Source organism: Danio rerio, chromosome 16 (assembly GCF_049306965.1).
Source record: "Danio rerio strain Tuebingen ecotype United States chromosome 16, GRCz12tu, whole genome shotgun sequence".
Taxonomy (NCBI): Eukaryota; Metazoa; Chordata; class Actinopteri; order Cypriniformes; family Danionidae; genus Danio; species Danio rerio.
The window spans coordinates 29,355,694-29,375,401 of NC_133191.1; the positions used below are offsets into that span (position 1 = coordinate 29,355,694).

Genomic DNA, 19,708 nt, shown 5'->3' on the forward strand with positions numbered 1-19,708 from the left:
GAGTCATCTTTTAACACTATTGAAAACTAATTATAGCATTCATTTATTTATTATATTTACAGATAAAATAATAATTAGACCCCCAGTGAAATTGCTATTTATTATTTTTTTCATTTTCATTTGTTCATCAGGGGTCTCCACAGCAGAATGAACCACCAACTTATCCAGTATATGTTTTACACAACGGATACTCTTCCAGCTGTAACCTAGTACTGGGAAACACTCATACACTCTCACATTAAACACATACACTATGGCCAATTTAGTTTATTCAATTCACCTGTACTGCATGTCTTTGGAATATGGGGGAAACCGGAGTATCCAGAGGAAACCCACGCGAACATGGGGAGAACATGCAAACTCCACACAGAAATATCAAATGACCCAGCCTTGACTCCAACCAGCAACCTTTTTGCTGTGAGGCGACATGGCTAACAACTGAGCCAACATGTCGCTCAAATTGTAATTTAAAAAAACTCAAATGTTGTTTAACATATATAAGCTTTTTTTAAACACATTTAAACATGATAGTTTTAAATTTTATTGCCTTGGCTATCATGACAAAATAATATTTTTCTTATTATTTTGCAAGATATTAGTATTCAGCATAAATGTGAGTTTTCAAACATTCATTTATTCATCAATTTTTCTTTGGCTTTGTCCTTTTACTCATCAGGGGTCGCCAAAGTGGAATGAACCGTCAACTTATCCAGCACATGTTTTACACAGCGAATGTCCTTTCAGCTGTAACCCAGTACTGGGAAAAATTCATACACACTTATTCACACACACACACACAATTAACCTATAGTGCATGTCGTTGAACTGTGGGGGAAACCCATGCCAACACAGGGAGAACATGCAAACTCCATACAGAAATGCCAACTGGCCAAGCCAGGACTTGAATCAGCAACCTTAATGTAAGCCACCAGTGTCACCAGTTTTCAACAAAATTGGGAAAAATAGTTAAATCTAAATAACCTTTCAATTAACATTTTAAAATGCAACATAAGCAAATTTTAAGAATTTAAATAACATTTTCCACAGTACTGAACCTTGAAGTACAAAGTTACACTGGGTGTCAATGTTTTTCATGTAAGAATAATTCAGAGCACGTTTAATTGAACTGAAAGAAAAATCCACAATCTCACAATTCAATCTCAAGAATATTGTTTATTGCTCTTGAAGATATTACTCTTTACTCATTTTTTGTTCTAGTCATCCTTTCTGTTTTAAATTTTACAATAAAACAAAGAAAAGTTTTACTGTAAGGTAAATGGTATTTTTTCCTTTTCAATGTGTACACACAAATACGCAAAGTCCTATGTACAGCGGAAATCTTCTGTAGTATGGGCAAGTCAAGTAACCAACTGTCAAGTAACAACTCATTTAAGTTCTTATCTCGAATCTGATAAGAACTTTCCAAAGAATATCTGTGAAAACCGTTGACTCAGGTTGGTAAAATGTATTTGGCCCTTATTTTCCCCACTTCCTCGTTTTCAAGATTCATTAACGTGTGTCATTCTGCTCCAAATTGATGTACATCTTTACATTCAATTCGAATGTTCATATATTAAAACTTGATAAACATCAGAGTGAACACTGGTTAAAAAAGGAGCAGATCCTGCAACTAATATTATTCACACTTGATTAATTATAATACCCCACCACTGGGCAAATGAATTATTGAAAAGTGAAACGAGCGGCATAACTCAGTCCAGTAGGGTCATCATTTGGGCATAAATAGGGAAAATTTCCAAAGGGCACAATTAGAGGAAGCAGATATTTTTTATTATTATTATTTTTCGCACACTCCTCAGTCCATTCTTTTGAGCAATGTGAAAAACAACTGCTCCACATTGGTCAACTTTGGATCACTACACATATATTACTTAATCATTTCCCTGCCTCATATATCACTCTTGAATTAGGTACAGAGTAAAATGACACCAATACAACTATCCCATATAGTAATAGTAATTGAACATAATGTACACAATAATAAAATATATACAGTGAAATAGATACAAATTTTCAATATTCACTGACATGAGCAGTATTTTCTCTCATTCTCAGGCTCATAAAGTGTTTGTTTAAAAAAAGATATGAACAGGACATGAAATGTGAAATAAATAAATAAATAAATAAATAAATAAACATTAGCTTCAGAAGACTACGAAGGGCTTGGATTTTTATTTTAACCACAAGATGGCAATGTTTGACTATAAATTTGTCTGAATCCTTTGGAATCAGCACAATAAAACAAAAGTGCCTTATTGCTGCGCAACTGAATCAGGTTAAAATGACTCTCAATGCCATTATTGCATTTTGCTTGCATTACATTGTTCAACTGAACACTGTATTGCAGAGCTTAGCATTACTTAAAGAAAAGTCTGGGAAATACATGAAGCAGAACAAACCTACTGTCTGTCTCAGCAGGGCCAGAATGCAGTGCAGTTTTAAAAAGTGAGTGATTAAAGATACACATATTAACTTACTGTGCTGTCTTAGCTACAAGATATCTCATTGTTACCGCTTCCTATGATGAGAGAATAATAATTTCCTTTTCTTTTTATAATGTTGAAATTTTTGAAGCAGTTTTTGTGTTGCATTTTGATTTCTAAAATGACAGGGGCCATTCACATAAACATGTTTTATTATTTTTATAATTATTATAATTATTATTATTATTATTATTATTATTATTATGCAGTGATCTTCCATTTGTTTTCTATGTATCAGATTTAGATTTAAGTTCTCAGCCTTTTACCATCCACAATAACATTTAAAGAACTCAAAGCTTTTCCATTTATTTATTTTTTTATTGAGTGTTTAAACATTATAAAACAATGATTAAATCGAATACATTAAAATGAAAAATATTTTAAAACACTTTTTTCTTCTTTAATTAAAATTTTTTTAGCAAAAATTCATTTACGGTATTTTAAGTAATCTTTGAATTTACCAGATCTAAAAATCTCATATTTAATATTTCCCTTATGTGTTCCAATACTAGGGGGAACAAAGTTATTTATTCATTCATTTTCTTTTCGTCTTAGTCCCTTTATTAATTAGGGGTTGCCACAGCGGAATGAACCGCCAACTTATCCAGCATATGTTTTACGCAGCAGATGCCCTTCCAGCCGCAACAAATACTTGAAAACATCCATACACACTTGCATTCACACACATACTCTACGGCCAGTTTAGATTATTCAATTCAACTATAGCGCATGTCTTTGGTCTGTGGTGGAAACTAAAGCAGGAAACCCACGCCCGAATCAGCGACCTTCTTGCAGTGAGGCGGTCATGCTACCCACTGCGGCACTGTGATGAAAATTACTGTGAACAAAATTAATTAAATGTAAATTTTAAAAAAAGCAAACCTTGTTTCACAAAAAAAGTTGTTGTTTTAACCCAGTGTTGGTTAAAATATGAACAGACCCAAATATTGGGTTAAAAAGTGTCCTTAACATTTAACTTAAATAAAATTACCCAATGTTGGGACTGTACATATTTGACTCAATAATCATTTTGCATTCATGTTAGTCATCTGTTCGGCTTGGAAATTTCCTGAGGCCCCTAGTGAGTCTCAGGACCTAGTGCAAGACTGATGTGTTTGAGCATTGCATTTGAGTGTTTTGCAGCACTTAAAGCCTGACACGGCTTTGAAAATATATTAAACTCCATTTAAAAGTTCACTTTTTCAACTTGCATCTCAAAGTCTTACGTTTTTGACCTATTCTGCCAATCATCCAAATCTAAAACACATTCAGTGTGAATGGCCCCTAAGACTGCATTGTGCGATTCCAAAAACTGAACAAAGCAGAATACTCGAACAGCACGAGTGGCTTGAGAGAACACTAAAACATTGGACAGGAAAAAAAAAGTTGTAAATATACAGTATTATTCCACAAATGCAGGAATCCACAGACAGAAAAAGGAGAAAGAGAGAACCTGCAAGATAACAGAAATCACACACAACAGAACATATTAACTGTGAGCAACTTTCAGAGTGTCTGTTTCCCTGTGCCGCTCCACCATACTGAGGGAGGGAGAGAGAGACGGTGGCGGAGTCAGGGGTCCCAGGCTCTTGAGGGGATGTGGAGACACGGCTGGAGGAAGAGATGACAGAGGGGGCAAGATTCCCCCGAGACCCCCAGATTTGGCCTCCAGAAGATGTGAGCGCGCACCCAGCACCGGCTCCTTCCCCAAAGAGAAGTCCGGCTCATTCTCGTTCTCCGAGCTGCAGTCGCTTAGATCTGTGATCTCCAGCTCAGAGTCTGACTCCGGATCCTGCTTCACACCCTTTCTTCGCTCTGAAGGGCTCTGATGGCCTCCTCCGCTTCCTACGGTTACCCCTCCTAACCCCAATCCTAGACCCAAGCCCAAACCAAGAGCTCCAGCGGGTACACCAATCTCCCCTCGTTCCCGGTCGCCTACACCCGTTCCTCCATTCCCCAGTTCAGTCCGGCCTAATGATAGGCTCCCGGGATATGGCGGGATGCACAGTCTCGGAGGCTGACCACCAGCGGAGCCATTTGTTCCTCCCCGTTCTGTCCCGGCAGCGTCCCCGGGGGGCAGGAGTGAGGAGAAGGGGTGTGGTAACTGGGACAGGCTGGACTGAAGCTGGTTGGGGTAGAAGTGTGAGGAGTAGAGGGAGCCTGGAGGCAGTTTGGGACAGTTGTTGAGAGAAAAGGCCCCAGGGAGGTAAGGGTTGAAGCCCCAGGGGTAGTCAAAAGAGGGGCTCCGAGGGTAAGGGCCCAGTAGGGATGGAGGTTTAGAGTAACAAGGGGCTCCTGTGGGAGGGATTGACAAAACATGGAGAGGAAGACGGTGTTAATGTTTTTGGTTAGATGTTAAAGGTGGGATTATGAACAGAGAACATGAGGGGATTTAAAGGACTAGAAGGACATTTTGAATCATTGATTCTGAAAAATTGTACGCATATTGGGATGTTAAAGCAAAGCTTAATATTTAGAAGCCAGTTACCATAGTCTTATGTGTCACATGATTAGGCATGGCTTGATAACCGTTTTCAAGGTATACTGCAGTTTAGAATGAGCGTTTTAAAACTACCAAATTTTTATACTATACCATTTCTACGGTATGTGTAAGATTGTTTATTTGTTTTGTTTTTTAGGACAACAGTATCTCCAGCAGAAAAGATATCCAAAGATGCTGTTTTAAACTGTAAAAAAAAATCTTTGTTTTAGGAACTAATGAAGACAGCAGAAGGCAATGATTCATCTGAATGATTTAGCCAGACATATTTACTGTTACAAAATACTTTAAATGTTTTTTAAAATAAAATATTTTGTGTTCAAAAAACACAAAAAAAGTGGTTGTTTTTTACTCAGATATTTTAAAATATATATTTTAGAGCAGTAATCACAATACAATGAGTGTTCAAACTACTTAGCTGAAACAACAATTATTGAGTTTTTTTTTTTTTGGAACAGCTAAATAGTTTTATGTTCAGTCCACTTTAATTTGTTAGAAGAATTAACTTAACTTAATCGTTTTGTGTTGGGACAAAATTAAAGAATTGTGTGGAACCCAGCATTTTTGATTGTGGGGTTTTGAAACAGTCCTTTTTATTATGAATGTTTAAAAAGTTGCAATGTGAACCATTTTATTATACAGTTGAAGTAAGAATTATTTGCCCACCTTTGAATTGTTTTTTCTTTTTTTAAATATTTTTCACAAATTATGTTAAACAGGTCAAGGACATTTTTACAATATGTCAAATAACATTTTTTCTTCTGGAGAAAGACTTATTTTTTTATTTATGCTAGAATAAAAGCAGATTTTATTTTATTTTTAAAAACATTTTAAGGTCAAAGTTATTAGCCCTTTAAGCTATATTTTTATAGTGTACAGAACAAACTATTGGTAAACAATAACTTACTTAATTACCCTATCCTGCCTTGTTAACCTGATTAACCTATATAAGCCTTAAAAAATGACTCTTTAAGCTGTATAAAAGTGTCTTTAAAAATATCTAGTCCAATATTATTTACTGTAATCATGGCAAATATAAAATAAGTCAGCTATTAGAAATGAGTTATAAAACAATTATGTTTAAAAATGTGTTTAAAAAAATCTTCTTCCTGTTAAACAGAAATTGGGAAAAAAAATAAACAAGGGGTAATAATTCAGGGGGGCTAATATTTTTGACTTTAACTAAATAATTTTTTTTCTGGATTTTTTGCTGAATAGAAAGTTCAAAAGAACAGCATTTACATGAAATAAAAATCTGTTTTTTGAATCTTACCTTGCTCGATATAAATGTTTTATTTAAATCTGACCACATACATTAAAAAAATCTCTATATTGTTCAAATACATAAAAATAAGCAGTTAAATTCCCTGTGAATAATTAATCAATTAGGGTTAATACTTTATATGAATTAAAAAAAAAAAAAAAAGATATAAATTCCACCAGCCTTTTAAATAACAGATAACAAAAAGGGAAGGTACAATGATTAATTAAATCATTATATTATTATTATTATTATTAATAATTTGTAATTAATACATTACTTTTAATAATAAAATTTAACACTCAACATTTTCAACAACAACAAAAATAAAAATAGTTTTATAAAAAGTAAATATGTAAGATAAAACAGTATTTAATTAAGCATACACTGAAAAAAATTGTCTGCAAAATTGTTGCAAACAATACATGTGTTGATTTTAAACAAACTTTTAAAAAAGCCCCTGTAAAAAATATAAATTTACTGATGTTCTTAACTTAATTTGTTTGTTTAAATTCAGTCCAAATAAATTTCTTACAACCACTTTACTTAAAAAAACTAGTAAATCCATGGAATCATCTTTGAATCATTCTTTTCAGTTTATTTGAGTTTACTTATATTTAATAATTAATACAAATGATTTATTGAATTATAATCATATTCTCAAATGTACAATCAAGACGACACAAGTTTAAATCTGATTTCACAATCCTACAATACATGTTTTTGTTTACAATACAAACAGGTTTCCTTCTTATTAAATGTTCACCTTTACTTCTTCCTCAGCCTTTTTCTTCCTTCAATCCTGCCTACTTTACTTTCTCTCCCTCTCTTTTTTCATCTCCTCTGCTTCTCTGTGTTATTTGCTATGCAGGGCTAATTTGACAGTGCTAGTGTGTGTGTGTGTGTGTAGGGCCAGGAGTAGCTGGCAGACACATGAATATTGAATCAGTCAGGCAGGCCTCACTTGCTTATGAAAACACAGTAATGGGCGCCACAGGCCACAAACTGAAGCCTGCACCCTCAATTAGGGCCTTCCTGCTTGGGAAGGGATTAGGACAGCGGGTACACATGGGAGACAGAGAGGGGTAAGGAGAGGAGGAGGGCGGAACAGGACCTCAGGACAAACTAAGTTGAAGAGGGTTTTTTGGGGGGGGGGCTGAGGAGTTGCTTTGACATACTCATGCCCTCATACATTCTGATACACCCATATTTCAGTGCGTTCAGAGCATCGGAAAAGACAAAGGAGTGTGTAAATGACGTTCACAGAAAAGCTAGAGCGCAGAAATGCAAATGGAAACAAACAATGGAGAGATTTTAAGGATACAAATAGATGATAATGGCTTTTTGATAATTTTCTGATATTTTTCTAAATTTCGCAGTGGTGTTAATCGCCGTACCAGATGCTTGAAGACGATTTATTTACAAATATAAACATTCATCTGATCCACAACATGCCTCAGATATTGACTGGAAAAGTTCTTTTTTTATAGGCGTATTGTTTGCTGACAACTTACAGCAAGGCTTCATTTTTTAACAATTAGTTAACTGAATTTACCTGATGAAAACTAATAAAGTGATGTTTATTTGTTTGTCTGTACGTTTTCACATCTGCAACTTATGGCTATATTTATGTTAGTTTGTAGTTAATGTAATTCAGTAAGTGATAATATATATCATAATTTATGTATATCTTATTATTTTATCTTTAAATATTTGGTTTATTTATTTACTTATTATTATTGCTGTTTGATTTTTATTAATTTATTATAATTATTTAATTTATAAATGTAAATAATTTATTCTGTCTTTCTTTAGCATTTTGTTGTCTGTTGGTTTGTTTCAATATTTTTTGTGATTATTAGTTAAAATGTTAATAAATAGATGCAAAATAATGTGACTCAGTACACTAAAATGCCTAATTAAAATAAAATAAAATAAAATAAAAAAGTAATAATTTTATCTAATGAATGGAGCTAATAACAAATACAACACTAACAAAAAATAAATAAATAAATAAAAAATAACAATAACATAACATCAGTAACAAATAAAGCTGAAGTCAGAATTATTAGCTCCCTTTGAATTTTTTTCTTTTTTAAATATTTCCCAAATGACGTTTAACAGAGCAAGGAAATTTTTACAGTATGTCTGATAATATTTTGTTCTTCTGGAGAAAGTCCTATTTGTTTTATTTCGGCTTGAATAAAAGCAGTTTTAATTTTTTTTAAACATTTTAAGGTCAAAAGTATTAGCCCCTTTAAGCTTTAAAGCTTTAAACTTTACTTTTACTTTTTTTTTGATAGTCAACAGAACAAACCATTGTTATACAATAACTTGCCTAATTACCCTAACCTGCCTAGTTAACCTAATTAAATGAGTTAAGCCTTAAAATATCACTTTAAGCTGTATAGAAGTGTCTTGAAAAATAACTAGTACAATATTATTTACTGTCATCATGGCAAAGTTAAAATAAATCAGTTTTTAGAAATGATTTATTCAAACTATTATGTTTAGAAAAGTGTTGAAATTTTTCCTCTCTCTGTTAAACAGAAATGGGGGGGGGGGGGGGATAAACAGGGGGGCTAATAATTCTGACTTCAACTGTTTATGAGCTATTTCTCACTTTTGGTGTAAACTACCATTATGTGCCTAGTTCAAAATTATAAGCAATGTGAACTATATCTGCATATCACCAGTTTCCAATCACTACTCTGAAAAATCAAAGAAAGTTTAATTTGGTAAATCTGTCTTTATTTATTTATCTATTCAGTTAGTTAGTTAATACCTGAGCCAAGGAAAGGGAAAGTGTCCAGTCTCAGCTTGTCTCCATCAGGTCCTGGGGCTCCTGCGTTGCGTTCAAACAGAGATGGCCCTCTACCCGATTCAGGCAAACGGGGGAATAATGTCTGAAGGGCCTGGGATAGGATACATGAAAAGATACATGTTTAAAATCATAGTAGTAGTAGTAGTAGTAGTAAAAGTAGTAGTAGTAGTAGTAGTAGTAGTAAAACTTTATTGTCCTTGACAGGACATTTGTTATGGGCATCACTATATTGCTGCAGACATTCCATAAACATATAATAACAACAATACAAAATACAGTAGTTATAATAATTATAATGCTAATTAGGAAAATTTATTAAGTAAACTCACTGAAACTAGAACAAAGAATCTCTTATATCGGTTCAACCTACGCTTTGGCACTCTGTATCTCCTACCAGAGTGAAAGCAGTTCAAAATGTGGAAACAAAAAATTAGTTGGATCATTCAGAATCCATCCACCTGATTGAGGCCACAATTCTCCTATAAAACTTGAGGATTCAAATATTCATCATGCCCAACAATTTTCCATCCTGTCTTTAAAAGATGCATCAACAAGATTTATTAGGTAAATAATAATAAATATCAGTGCATGAATAGTGTTTGAATCACAGATCAACAAACTAAGATGTTATATTTACTTTTTCTTGTTAAAAAATCATTTATACATTACATCAAAGACATCATGGTGTCTATACAATTTTCAATTAAAAAAAGTGATTTTTAATATGAACAAAAAGCATATTAAATAGCATGAAAATAAAAAGATTTTAAATAAAAAGCAAAATATAGGTGAAAAAATATTCTATTATCTTTTATTGTGACACACTGTAAAACACTGTAAAACACTGTAATTCTGACTGACTGGTTAAATTGTCTTTTATAAAATGACTGATCAAGATGGGATCTTCAGATTCATTTATAACAATTTAGAAAATGATGATAAAAGATGACAAGAATTCCGTTATTCTCCAGTAAACTGTCACAGTATATTCATCTTGATAAGCTGATAATGGATCACAACACTCAAAACAATAACTGTATGATAATATTCACACAACTATCAATACTTTGTTAGCTTCAGTGAAACCCCTATATATATATATTAGCCTGTAGTCATATATTAAACCTAATATCAAATGTACATATGAAGTGAAAACTACATGCATGAACACATTTATAATCAGATCATAAAATATAAAAATGACAAAGCAGACAGAATCCACTGCTGCATTATGAATGCATAATCTAAACATAAGGAATGTAAATCTATCATGACATCTTTAATGCTCTTTTAGAAATCCCCAAAAAAGCATCAGTCAGAATAGGCCACAAAATGATCCTGGGGCTTTACCTCCCAAAATGAGCAATGACTTTTGGGTGCAGATTAGAAGAGGGATAAAGCTCAGTAAAGGAAACCTGGAAGTCATCGCAGGAATCCTAGCGGATGAGCAGCGTAAAGATTTTCTCTTTTTTATTATCAGTGACATGAAGGTGATCGATCATTTCTGTCACTCTTCTCTTCTCGCTGAGAAAGGACTGTACTTCGAAGCTACATAATCTGGATTGCTTAAGCAAACCGCATTAATTACACGACACTGATCTGACAGCTCCACCTTCTCTTTTATTTCTCACATGTCTTTCATTTTCAATCAATGGCAGTGATGAATAGGACAGAGACAGGGATGTGAGGAAAGGGATAATGTCTTCTTTTGTTTTAAGGCTTCTTAACGCCGTCTGTGACATTCTCTGCACTTTCTTCTTCACCTCTGGATCTTTTCCTTCTCCTTCAGTCTCCTCTAGACAAGATGTAACGCAGATAACTTTCTCAGGATAGTTGCTTTTTTATTTGCAAGGCAAAAGTAAAATCAGGTTATTATTCTATTTTTACCAGCCTGCCGTTTTGAAGGCAAGACACCAGGTGAACGGGATAAATAGCTTAACTAATAGTTATTATCACCATACTTCCCCAGCTGATTGGTTACATAAAGACTTGAACAAGTGGAATTCTAGACTGAATGGCCATAGCGATACTTCTGGCTGTTCATGTAAGATTTTAGTCACGTCATATTTATGTTCAAAGCTTCTGAAGGATTCGGATTTCTGCCTTCCAATCCATCTCATCATGGACCAACGTTTAACCTTTTCTCATCATCCTGTTTCTCAGTATTTAACTGTGAATTGATTTTAATTATTGAATAAGTTAAACCATTGCTTAATATAAGATTGTTCAGTGCATTTGCCTGTCTCTTTATACCTATTTTCAGGAGCCAGCAAACTAGGTCAGAGGTCATGGAGACCTTGAGTGGAACTGAGGTCTGAGGACTGGAAACAACTGTTTCTATTGTTATTTCTACGAGTTAATACTGTCTAAAATGTCTAAAGTGATTTTGCTATTTTTATGGTTAAATCTTTTAAAGTGATTCTACTTTTTATTCAAGATAGACTTTGTGTAGTGAGGAATTATAACTGCCTGAATGTAGATGATACTGGTTTTTAACCAGTTTTGATAAAGACGGCTGAGAGTACACTCAGCCTTGGATAAGAAACAGATTATACTTTATGTGTGTGTTCTATTTAATTGTTGATCCGTTTCACAAGTCTGGAGTCAGCTCTAATCAGTCTAAGGGATGTCTGACGTTTATGCTTAAGATAATGTTCAGAACTGTACGCACAAACCCCACGTGGAAACTTTCCTAGTCTCTGTGTTTTAAGCAATCAGTTTAGAACACCTATATGTGTGACGCAGTTAATGACATTATGTGAGAGTATAATTGTTATTGATTGGTAATTTGTAAGCAGAACGGCCTAGGAACTCATTGCGAGTGTTGAAGCTGGCTTCTGCTGATGAAACTGCAAACTATCTTCAGTAAATTTGATTTATTTATTTAAATCTCTGACTCCGGCTTTTCTTCATCTACCAGACTGGTCATTCTTTGGGTCAAATTATAAACTATCCCTACATTCTGTTCAGTTTTTAGAATCAATCTTTTAATGTCTGTCATCATATTTGATGAAGTCAATACCCTAAAAATAATATTTTGTAATATAGCATATACACTCACCGGCCATTTTATTAGGTACACCTTACTAGTACCTAGTTGAACCCCCTTTTGTCTTCAGAATTGCCCTAATGCTTCATGGTATACATTTAACAAGGTACTGGAAATATTCCTCAGAGACTTTGGTCCCCATTGATATGATGGCATTACACAGTTGCTGCAGGTTTGTTGGCTGCACATCCATGATACCAATCTCCTATTCCACCAAATCCCAAAGGTGTTCTATTGGATTGAGTCTGGTGACTATGGAGGCCATTTGAGTACAGTGAACTCATTATCATGTTTAAGAAAGCAGTCTGAGATGATTCACACTTTATGATATGGTAGTTATCCTGCTGTACGTAGCCATCAGAAGATTGGTACACTGTGGTCATAGAGGGATGGATACACAGGTAGGGCCCAAAGTGTGCCAAGAAAATATCCCCCACACCAATATGCCACCATCACCAGCCTGAACCATTGATACAAAGCAGGATGAATCCATGCTTTCATGTTATTGATGCCAAATTCTGACCCTAGCATCCGAATGTCGCAGCAGAAATTGAGACTCATCAGACCAGGCAACGTTTTTCCAATCTTCTATTGTCCAATTTTGGTGAGCCTGTGTGAATTAAAATCTCAGTTTTAGCTGACAAGAGTGGCATCCAGTGTGGTCTTCTGCTGCTGTAGTCTATCCGACTCAAGGTTCAATGTGTTCAGAGATGCTCTTTTGCAGACCTAGGTTGTAACGAGTGGTTATTTGAGTTAATGTTGCCTTTCTATCAGCTCAAGCCAGTCTGGCCATCCTCCTCTGACCTCTGGCATCAATAAGACATTTGCGCCCACAGAACTGCCACTCACTGGACATTTTCTCTTTTTAGACCATTCTCTGTAAACCCTAGAGATGGTTGTGCAAGAAAATTCCAGTGGATCAGCAGTTTCTGAAATACTCAGACCAGCTCGTCTGGCACCAACAACCATGCCACGTTCAAAATCACTTAAATCATCATTCTTCCCTATTCTGATGCTCAGTTGGAAATGCAGCAGATCGTATTGACCTTGTCTGCATGCCTAAATGCATTGAGTTGTTGTCATGTGATTGGCTGATTAGAAATTTGCGTTAACGAGTTGTTGGGCAGGTGTACCTAATAAAGTGGCCGTTAAGACTATATGTGTGTGCAAGTTAGAGAGCTCCCAAAAGTGCGTAACTCACTTTTTAAAGCAAGCAGGAGAGAGTTTTTTATGGCAGTGAAAAGGTTGTCTTTAAAAGGTGAAAGAAGTTGTGTTTTTGATACCAGAAAGTTTTTGTTCGAAAAAGTTGTTCGGCAACAGACAAGTACATTCAAAGAAAATACATGTGGGTAATTTTACCGTTATGGCCATTCAAGGTGAAAATACTCTGAACTTTTTTTGTGTTTTGTAATTGTAATAAAATAAAAATGTTATAATGCAACGCAGATTTAGGAAAGTTCATGATTTTAAAGTCTATATATATTTTATATATTTTTTTATATATATGGGTTTAATTTTATAAAAATTGTTATTTTAAAAAATTTACATTATATTAAAAACTAGGGCTAGAAAGTCAAAAAGTTTGCAAAAAAATTTGTTTTAATAGGAAAATTATCCATTATTTCATGGAATATGTGCTAATTTGGATACATTTCCAGCACAAGAAGCTGAACATTGGATTATTCCAGATTCAAATTCATGTTTCATTTTTCAAGGTTTTAACAAAGGGATTTTGGAAATACCACCACAACAACAAAAAGCACATTTTTACGTTTTTGTAGAATAAAATGTTGAATACAATCAAGCAAACTACTTTATATGTGAACAAATGCATTAGTAGGCCTTCATAATGCATATATGAATAAAACTGTAAAGTTTGGTTTAAGTGTGCTGTGCTGAAGTGGAGAGTTATTAAATGATTAAACAGCCTTTAAAATGTTTATTGTATTGAAATCTACAAACAGAAATTGGTAAAGTGTAGCAAAACTGCTTTAACTGTACGTTTTCGCTTGCAGGGTCTCACTTTTAATTACCTTGTAAGGCAAATTTACCACCATTTTATTCTTTTTAAGCATTTACACTTTTAAGAAGTGAATTCAAGTTTCAAATTTGACTAAGCCTTTATTGATCAAACCTGCTCTCTGTCTCTTTGTATTCAAACGGGACATATAAATTTATGATTTGCCCCTGGTATTCAGACGATAACTATTTTAGTTAAAGTTTAACATTGACTGAAGGCAAATAATTGCTGAACAGCAATACTAGAGCAATTACAGTTGAAAAGAAATAAAATAAAAAGCAAAAAAGATACCTACATACTGATTGACTCCGTACAATCAATAGCCTGATCCCTCACATCAAAGCTAACACAGAGAGCCTTATACAGTATGGATAGAAAAAAAAAAACATCAATCATTAAACACAGGCAATAGAGCTGTTATTATCACAGAGCACGTCAAGCTCTTCAGCTTTTTGTCTGACTTTATTTTTCTTCTCTAGCTGGCAGCTTGTGCCTGTCTCTCATTTTTAGATTGTTCTGTTGATATTATGCTTCTGTAAACACACCATGATGAATGAATTCATTTCCTCTCACCTCAGGTGTGACAGGGCTGCAGTCCGGTGTCGCTGCTCCTCCATTGAAGTGGTTTTGGGCCAGCAGGAATGGGGAACTCGCCATGTCCAGCAGCGGGTAATTCACCAGAACCACCTTGCTGAAGTTGAACTTGTAGGTGAAGCGTTTGCCTTTGGTTTTGTGCAAAATGCGTTTGTTGTAGTAGTATCTGCAAGATGGAGAACACAGGAAATACAATCCAATAAGGTGTAAGTGCAGCACTTGTGTTACAAGCAGTTATGTTAAACTAATTCTATACTTAATGATGTGGTTGCAATTAGTGCAATTCGACAAAACTCAGGTAAAAACTTTTGTCTTTAAATTTATATTTATTTAGTTTTAAATGAAATTTCACTAATATTATTGTAATATAATAATAATAATAATAATATTAAAATGTTCATATGATTTATTTACAACACATTTTGTAAAGTAATATTATCTGTCTTTTAAAAGATATATTATATAAGAGACTTGCTTCGTTCACCATCTAATTAGATTTGCATTGTAAACATTGAATAAAAGTTAAAAATGTTTTCTTTTTTATTTCATATATTAAGGTTTTCGTTTTACAAATATCATTCCATACAAATCAGCAGATTTAAAAAAAAATCTGCAGAAATAGCAAAAAATGTCCGCAGATTCTGTCAGGCCATTATTATTGGTTTGATTCCCATGAAAACTGACCACGTTATAATCAATCAACATTGTGCAGCTGCTGTTAACAATGAAGTTGAAGCTGTGAATATTGTGACCTGTGATCAATGAACAATAGTTTTAATAAACATTAACGCAACACATTAGATGGATAAAATCTAGTTGGAATGTTTATGAGATACAGTCAAGCCCAAAATCATTCATGCCCCTGGCAAACTCTGACTTAGACACAAAAGTTACTTTTATTAAACCAGCACGTTATTTTTTTTGACCGGTGTTCTGTCGATTTGTCCTACCTTGTCAGATTTTCCTACCTCCCATTCAAAAAGTAGGTAGCACATTTTAATGTGGAGTAGTGTGATATAAAGCTATAATGTTGCCCTAATCTACCTAATCCCTAACCCCAACCCCACAGTGTTGGTAACATAATCTGATGGGTAGTATAAAATGTCAGGACACCAGAGATGACACAGCCTTCTCCCAAAGATAATAAGATGATATCAATATATAGATAAATCAATCAACCAATAAGATTAAATTGGAGTTTGTGCATGTATCAGAGGAAAATCTGTGTCAGTGTTTAGTGCATTAGTGCATTAATTCTTGCTTGGTTGACATTGAAAATCTGACTTCTGCCTGATAACTGACTACTCTGCTGTTTTGCCTTTTTTGGATTTGTTCGCTGACTGTAAATATTTGTACCATTTTAAGTAGGGACCTTGATGCCTTTTTCTTTTGTACTTTCTATTTTAATTGTTTTTGTGGACAAGGGAGTTAGGTAAGAAAGTGTTTTTTTTCCTTTCCTTTTGCTGAAAAGAGGGAATTTAGAGGGGATTTGAATTTAGATTGTTTTATCATTTTGGGCCTAGTCAGCTCCTGAAATTGAAAAAAAAAAGAGACAAAATTTGTTTGAGAAAATAATTGTAAAAAATAAAATCTTTATATATTTTCTTAAGCAGCATCGTGTGTGCAGTCTTCCCTTTCATGTTCACTAGAAGGGGCGTAACAGGCTTTTAATGAAAACCCTTTTTAATGATGTTCAGAACAATTTCATAATCTAAATAAAGCTTTTTTCATTGTAAAGAACCTTTTGCGAAATGAAAATTTCCATAGTTGTAATAGGTTGTTTATGAATGCTAATAAAGAACCTTCAATAAAAGTTCCATCTGGACATTACTACCATAAAAAACAGCATGTACAGCAGGTACAGTACGTACTCTATACAGTTGAAGTCAGAATTATTAGCCCCCGTTCGAATTGTTTTTCTTTTTTAAATACTTCCCAAATGATGTTTAACAGAGCAAGGAAATTTTCACAGTAAGTCTGATAATATTTTTTCTTTTAGAGAAAGTCTTATTTGTTTTATTTTGGCTAGAACAAAAGCAGTTTTTAATTTTTTAAACACCATTTTAAGGTTTAAATTATTAGCCCCTTTTAGCCCCTATATATTTTTTCGATAGTCTACAGAAACTAACAGAAACAGAAACAAACTATCGTTATACAATAACTTGCCTAATTACCCTAACCTGCCTAGTTAACCTAATTAATCAAGCATTTTAATTTCTCTTTAAGCTGTATAGAAGTGTCTTGAAAAATATCTAGTCAAATATTATTTACTGTCATCATGACAAAAATAAAAGAAATCAGTTATAGATGAGTTCATAAATTAATTTAGGGGGGCTAATAATTTTGACTTCAACTGTATATACTAACAATATACATGCTGTTTTGATCATTAAGCCATACAAATCTGGACAACATGAGGATGTATAAATGTCACACTGTTGATTTTTAAGTGAACTGTCCCTTTAAAAGAGGGAAAAACTGCCTCCGCCTCCACCGGAACATTTTCCAGGGTCATGGCCTTTCATTCGGGAGCACCAGTCCTGTCAGCTTCCTTATCTGCACAGCGATGACCGCTTAGATTTCCCTCAACATCACACAAAGCTGGTAATCAGAGAGCGATCTGAGTCTTTTCCCCTGACTATCAGCCGTCTGCACTCATCGCGGGTGTCAGAGCGCTTTGAGGATGCTCACCTGTGCATGAGAGCGAGCCTCTTTAATCTCAACACACTTTATGCTTGACTTCTCCTTACCCGGTCCGCCAGCCTACACGAGTTCCTGCGGTGCAATCTGCCGGTGCAATAATTTGTACGCTTTTATTTTATGTGGCAATTGTGCCCCTTAATTGAGCAATTAAGCAAGGCTAATCAACGAGGCTAATTATGGCCTGTGCCTATTCATAACAATTAGCGGCCAGCGACAGCATCTATTAAATGGAGAAGTGGAGGAGGGGAGCAAAGCGATAACAGAGACGGGATGAGAAATGGATAAGCGCAATTTGCATGAATGCCAGGCAAGCAGGGTCGTAGTTCAGACGTTAGAAGTTTTACGAGTTTGGAGTCTGAAAAGAGATCTGATATAAGTTTTTCGCGAAGGGACGAATCAATTTAAGACTTCATTTTCAAAATCCCCATCGACAAGTATTCTTTCTATGAGCCTCTCGCCGGAGAACATCCAGAATCCATTTAGATGTTCAAAGATTCCACAAATTGGAGTGTATTGATGTTCTTCAGAGGGAAGGCAGCACTTAAAATATCCACATACTATCAAGCATTGGAGGGGCCAAGGCTATTATACAGGATATTATGTGAGGAAAAAAATAAATGATGTTTTTCCCCCTCATCAGATGCGAGATAAAGCACGAGCGCACAAAAGAAACAGTCTGTGTACTCAACAAAGCACATGATGGAGAATATACATATTGCATGAGAGAACAATAAGAGGCAGCAATTAAGCATTAACACAGAAAACAGGCCTTTGAATATGAAACGCACACATGCTGTGCATACCTAAGTGCTCGACTGAGCTTGTCGTAGTTCATGTGAGGTTTGCACTTCCGAATGCCCCACAGTCTTGCCACCTCGTCAGGGTCTTTGATCACGAATTCACCATAGTCTCCCTGCCAGGCAATCACCCCCTGGTATTCCTCCTTCTGTAGCAGCTCCAGGATGAAGTGCCACAGCTGGATCTGCCTGGAGCCTGGGCTTGACTCTGGCTTATAGGCCCACTCTGGGAAGGCGATGCCTGAGGAAATGGAGGCGAGTAAGTGAAAGGATTTGGATAAGGCTTGTTGGTTTTGTTACTTGCTAAGAGCATTCCTGTCTAAATAACTGATGAAGCGATGGGTGGTTCGATAGTGTACTTTGAGCCCAGGGAATATTTAGTCTATGCAAAGAAATTTCCCATTTTTGAAAAATATAAAAAGTCTTTAAATAAAGTATAGGGAGTGAGTGTACCCGTCTATTTCTCAGACTAAATGACAACCAGAAACAAAAACTGATTATTAGTTCTACATGTCTATCAAAATTTAATTTGAGGTGCATTTATCTTATGTTGTAATATCAAGATTTGAACTTCCTTGTATTCTTGTAAAATAATATTCTGGGATCTTCTAAAGAGCTATGTCTTGTACCACATGATCACTGCCAATTGATTTAACAGCTCTGATAATAATGTGTTGTCATCCTTAAATTATGGGGATTACGAAGTGTTGTGAATGCAGTATAGAGTATTGCAATCATGTTATAAAAACAGGCAAATACTATTGTCAAGTTACAGTATATCTACCACATACAGTTGAAGTTAAAATTATTAGCCCCCCGAATTATTAGCCCCCCTGTTTAATTTTTCCCCAATTTCAGTTTAATGGAGAGAAGATTTTTTAACACATTTGTAAACATAATAGTTTTAATAACTCCTTTCTAATAACTGAGTTATTGTATCTTTGCCATGATGACAGCAAATAATATTTAACTAGATACTTTTCAAGACTTCTAAACAGCTTAAAGTGACATTTAATGGCTTAACTAGGGTAATTAGGTTAACTAGGCAGGTTAGGTTAATTAGGCAAGTTATCGTATAACAATGGTTAGTTCTGTAGACTATGGAAAAAATATAGCTTAAAGGGTCTAATCATTGTGACCTTAAAATGGCTTTTAAAAAATTAAAACCTGTTTTTACTCTAGCCAAAATAAAACAAATAAGACTTTCTCCAGAAGAAAAAAATATTATCAGACATACTGTGAACATTTCCTTGCTCTGTTAAACATCATTTGGGAAATATTTTAAAAAGAAAGAAAAAAACATTCAAAAGGGGGCTACTAATTCTGACTTCAACTGTATATTATCAACATTGAGGGGCGAAATGGTGGCTCAGTAGTTAGCACTGTTGCCTCACAGGAAGAAGGTTGCTGGTTTGAGTACCAGCTGAACCATTTGATATTTCTTTGTAGAGTTGGT

The 19,708-nt window shown here is 34.6% G+C and overlaps 1 protein-coding gene across 5 annotated transcripts in view; it reads right to left on the bottom strand.

The window, feature by feature from the left end:
• Positions 1–3,889: 3,889 nt before the first annotated feature.
• erfl1 (Ets2 repressor factor like 1) overlaps positions 3,890–19,708 on the bottom strand; it is a 66,114-nt gene continuing 50,295 nt past the window's right edge. For all 5 annotated transcript variants that reach the window (XM_068214139.2, XM_073926047.1, XM_009292354.5 and 2 more), the window contains 4 exons: positions 18,259–18,493; positions 14,732–14,918; positions 9,051–9,180; positions 3,890–4,799 (listed from right to left, as the gene is read on the bottom strand). In XM_068214139.2, the coding sequence (XP_068070240.1) occupies positions 3,994–4,799; positions 9,051–9,180; positions 14,732–14,918; positions 18,259–18,493 (1,358 nt within the window). In that variant the 3' untranslated portion in view covers positions 3,890–3,993. The remainder of the gene's footprint in view (positions 4,800–9,050; positions 9,181–14,731; positions 14,919–18,258; positions 18,494–19,708) is intronic.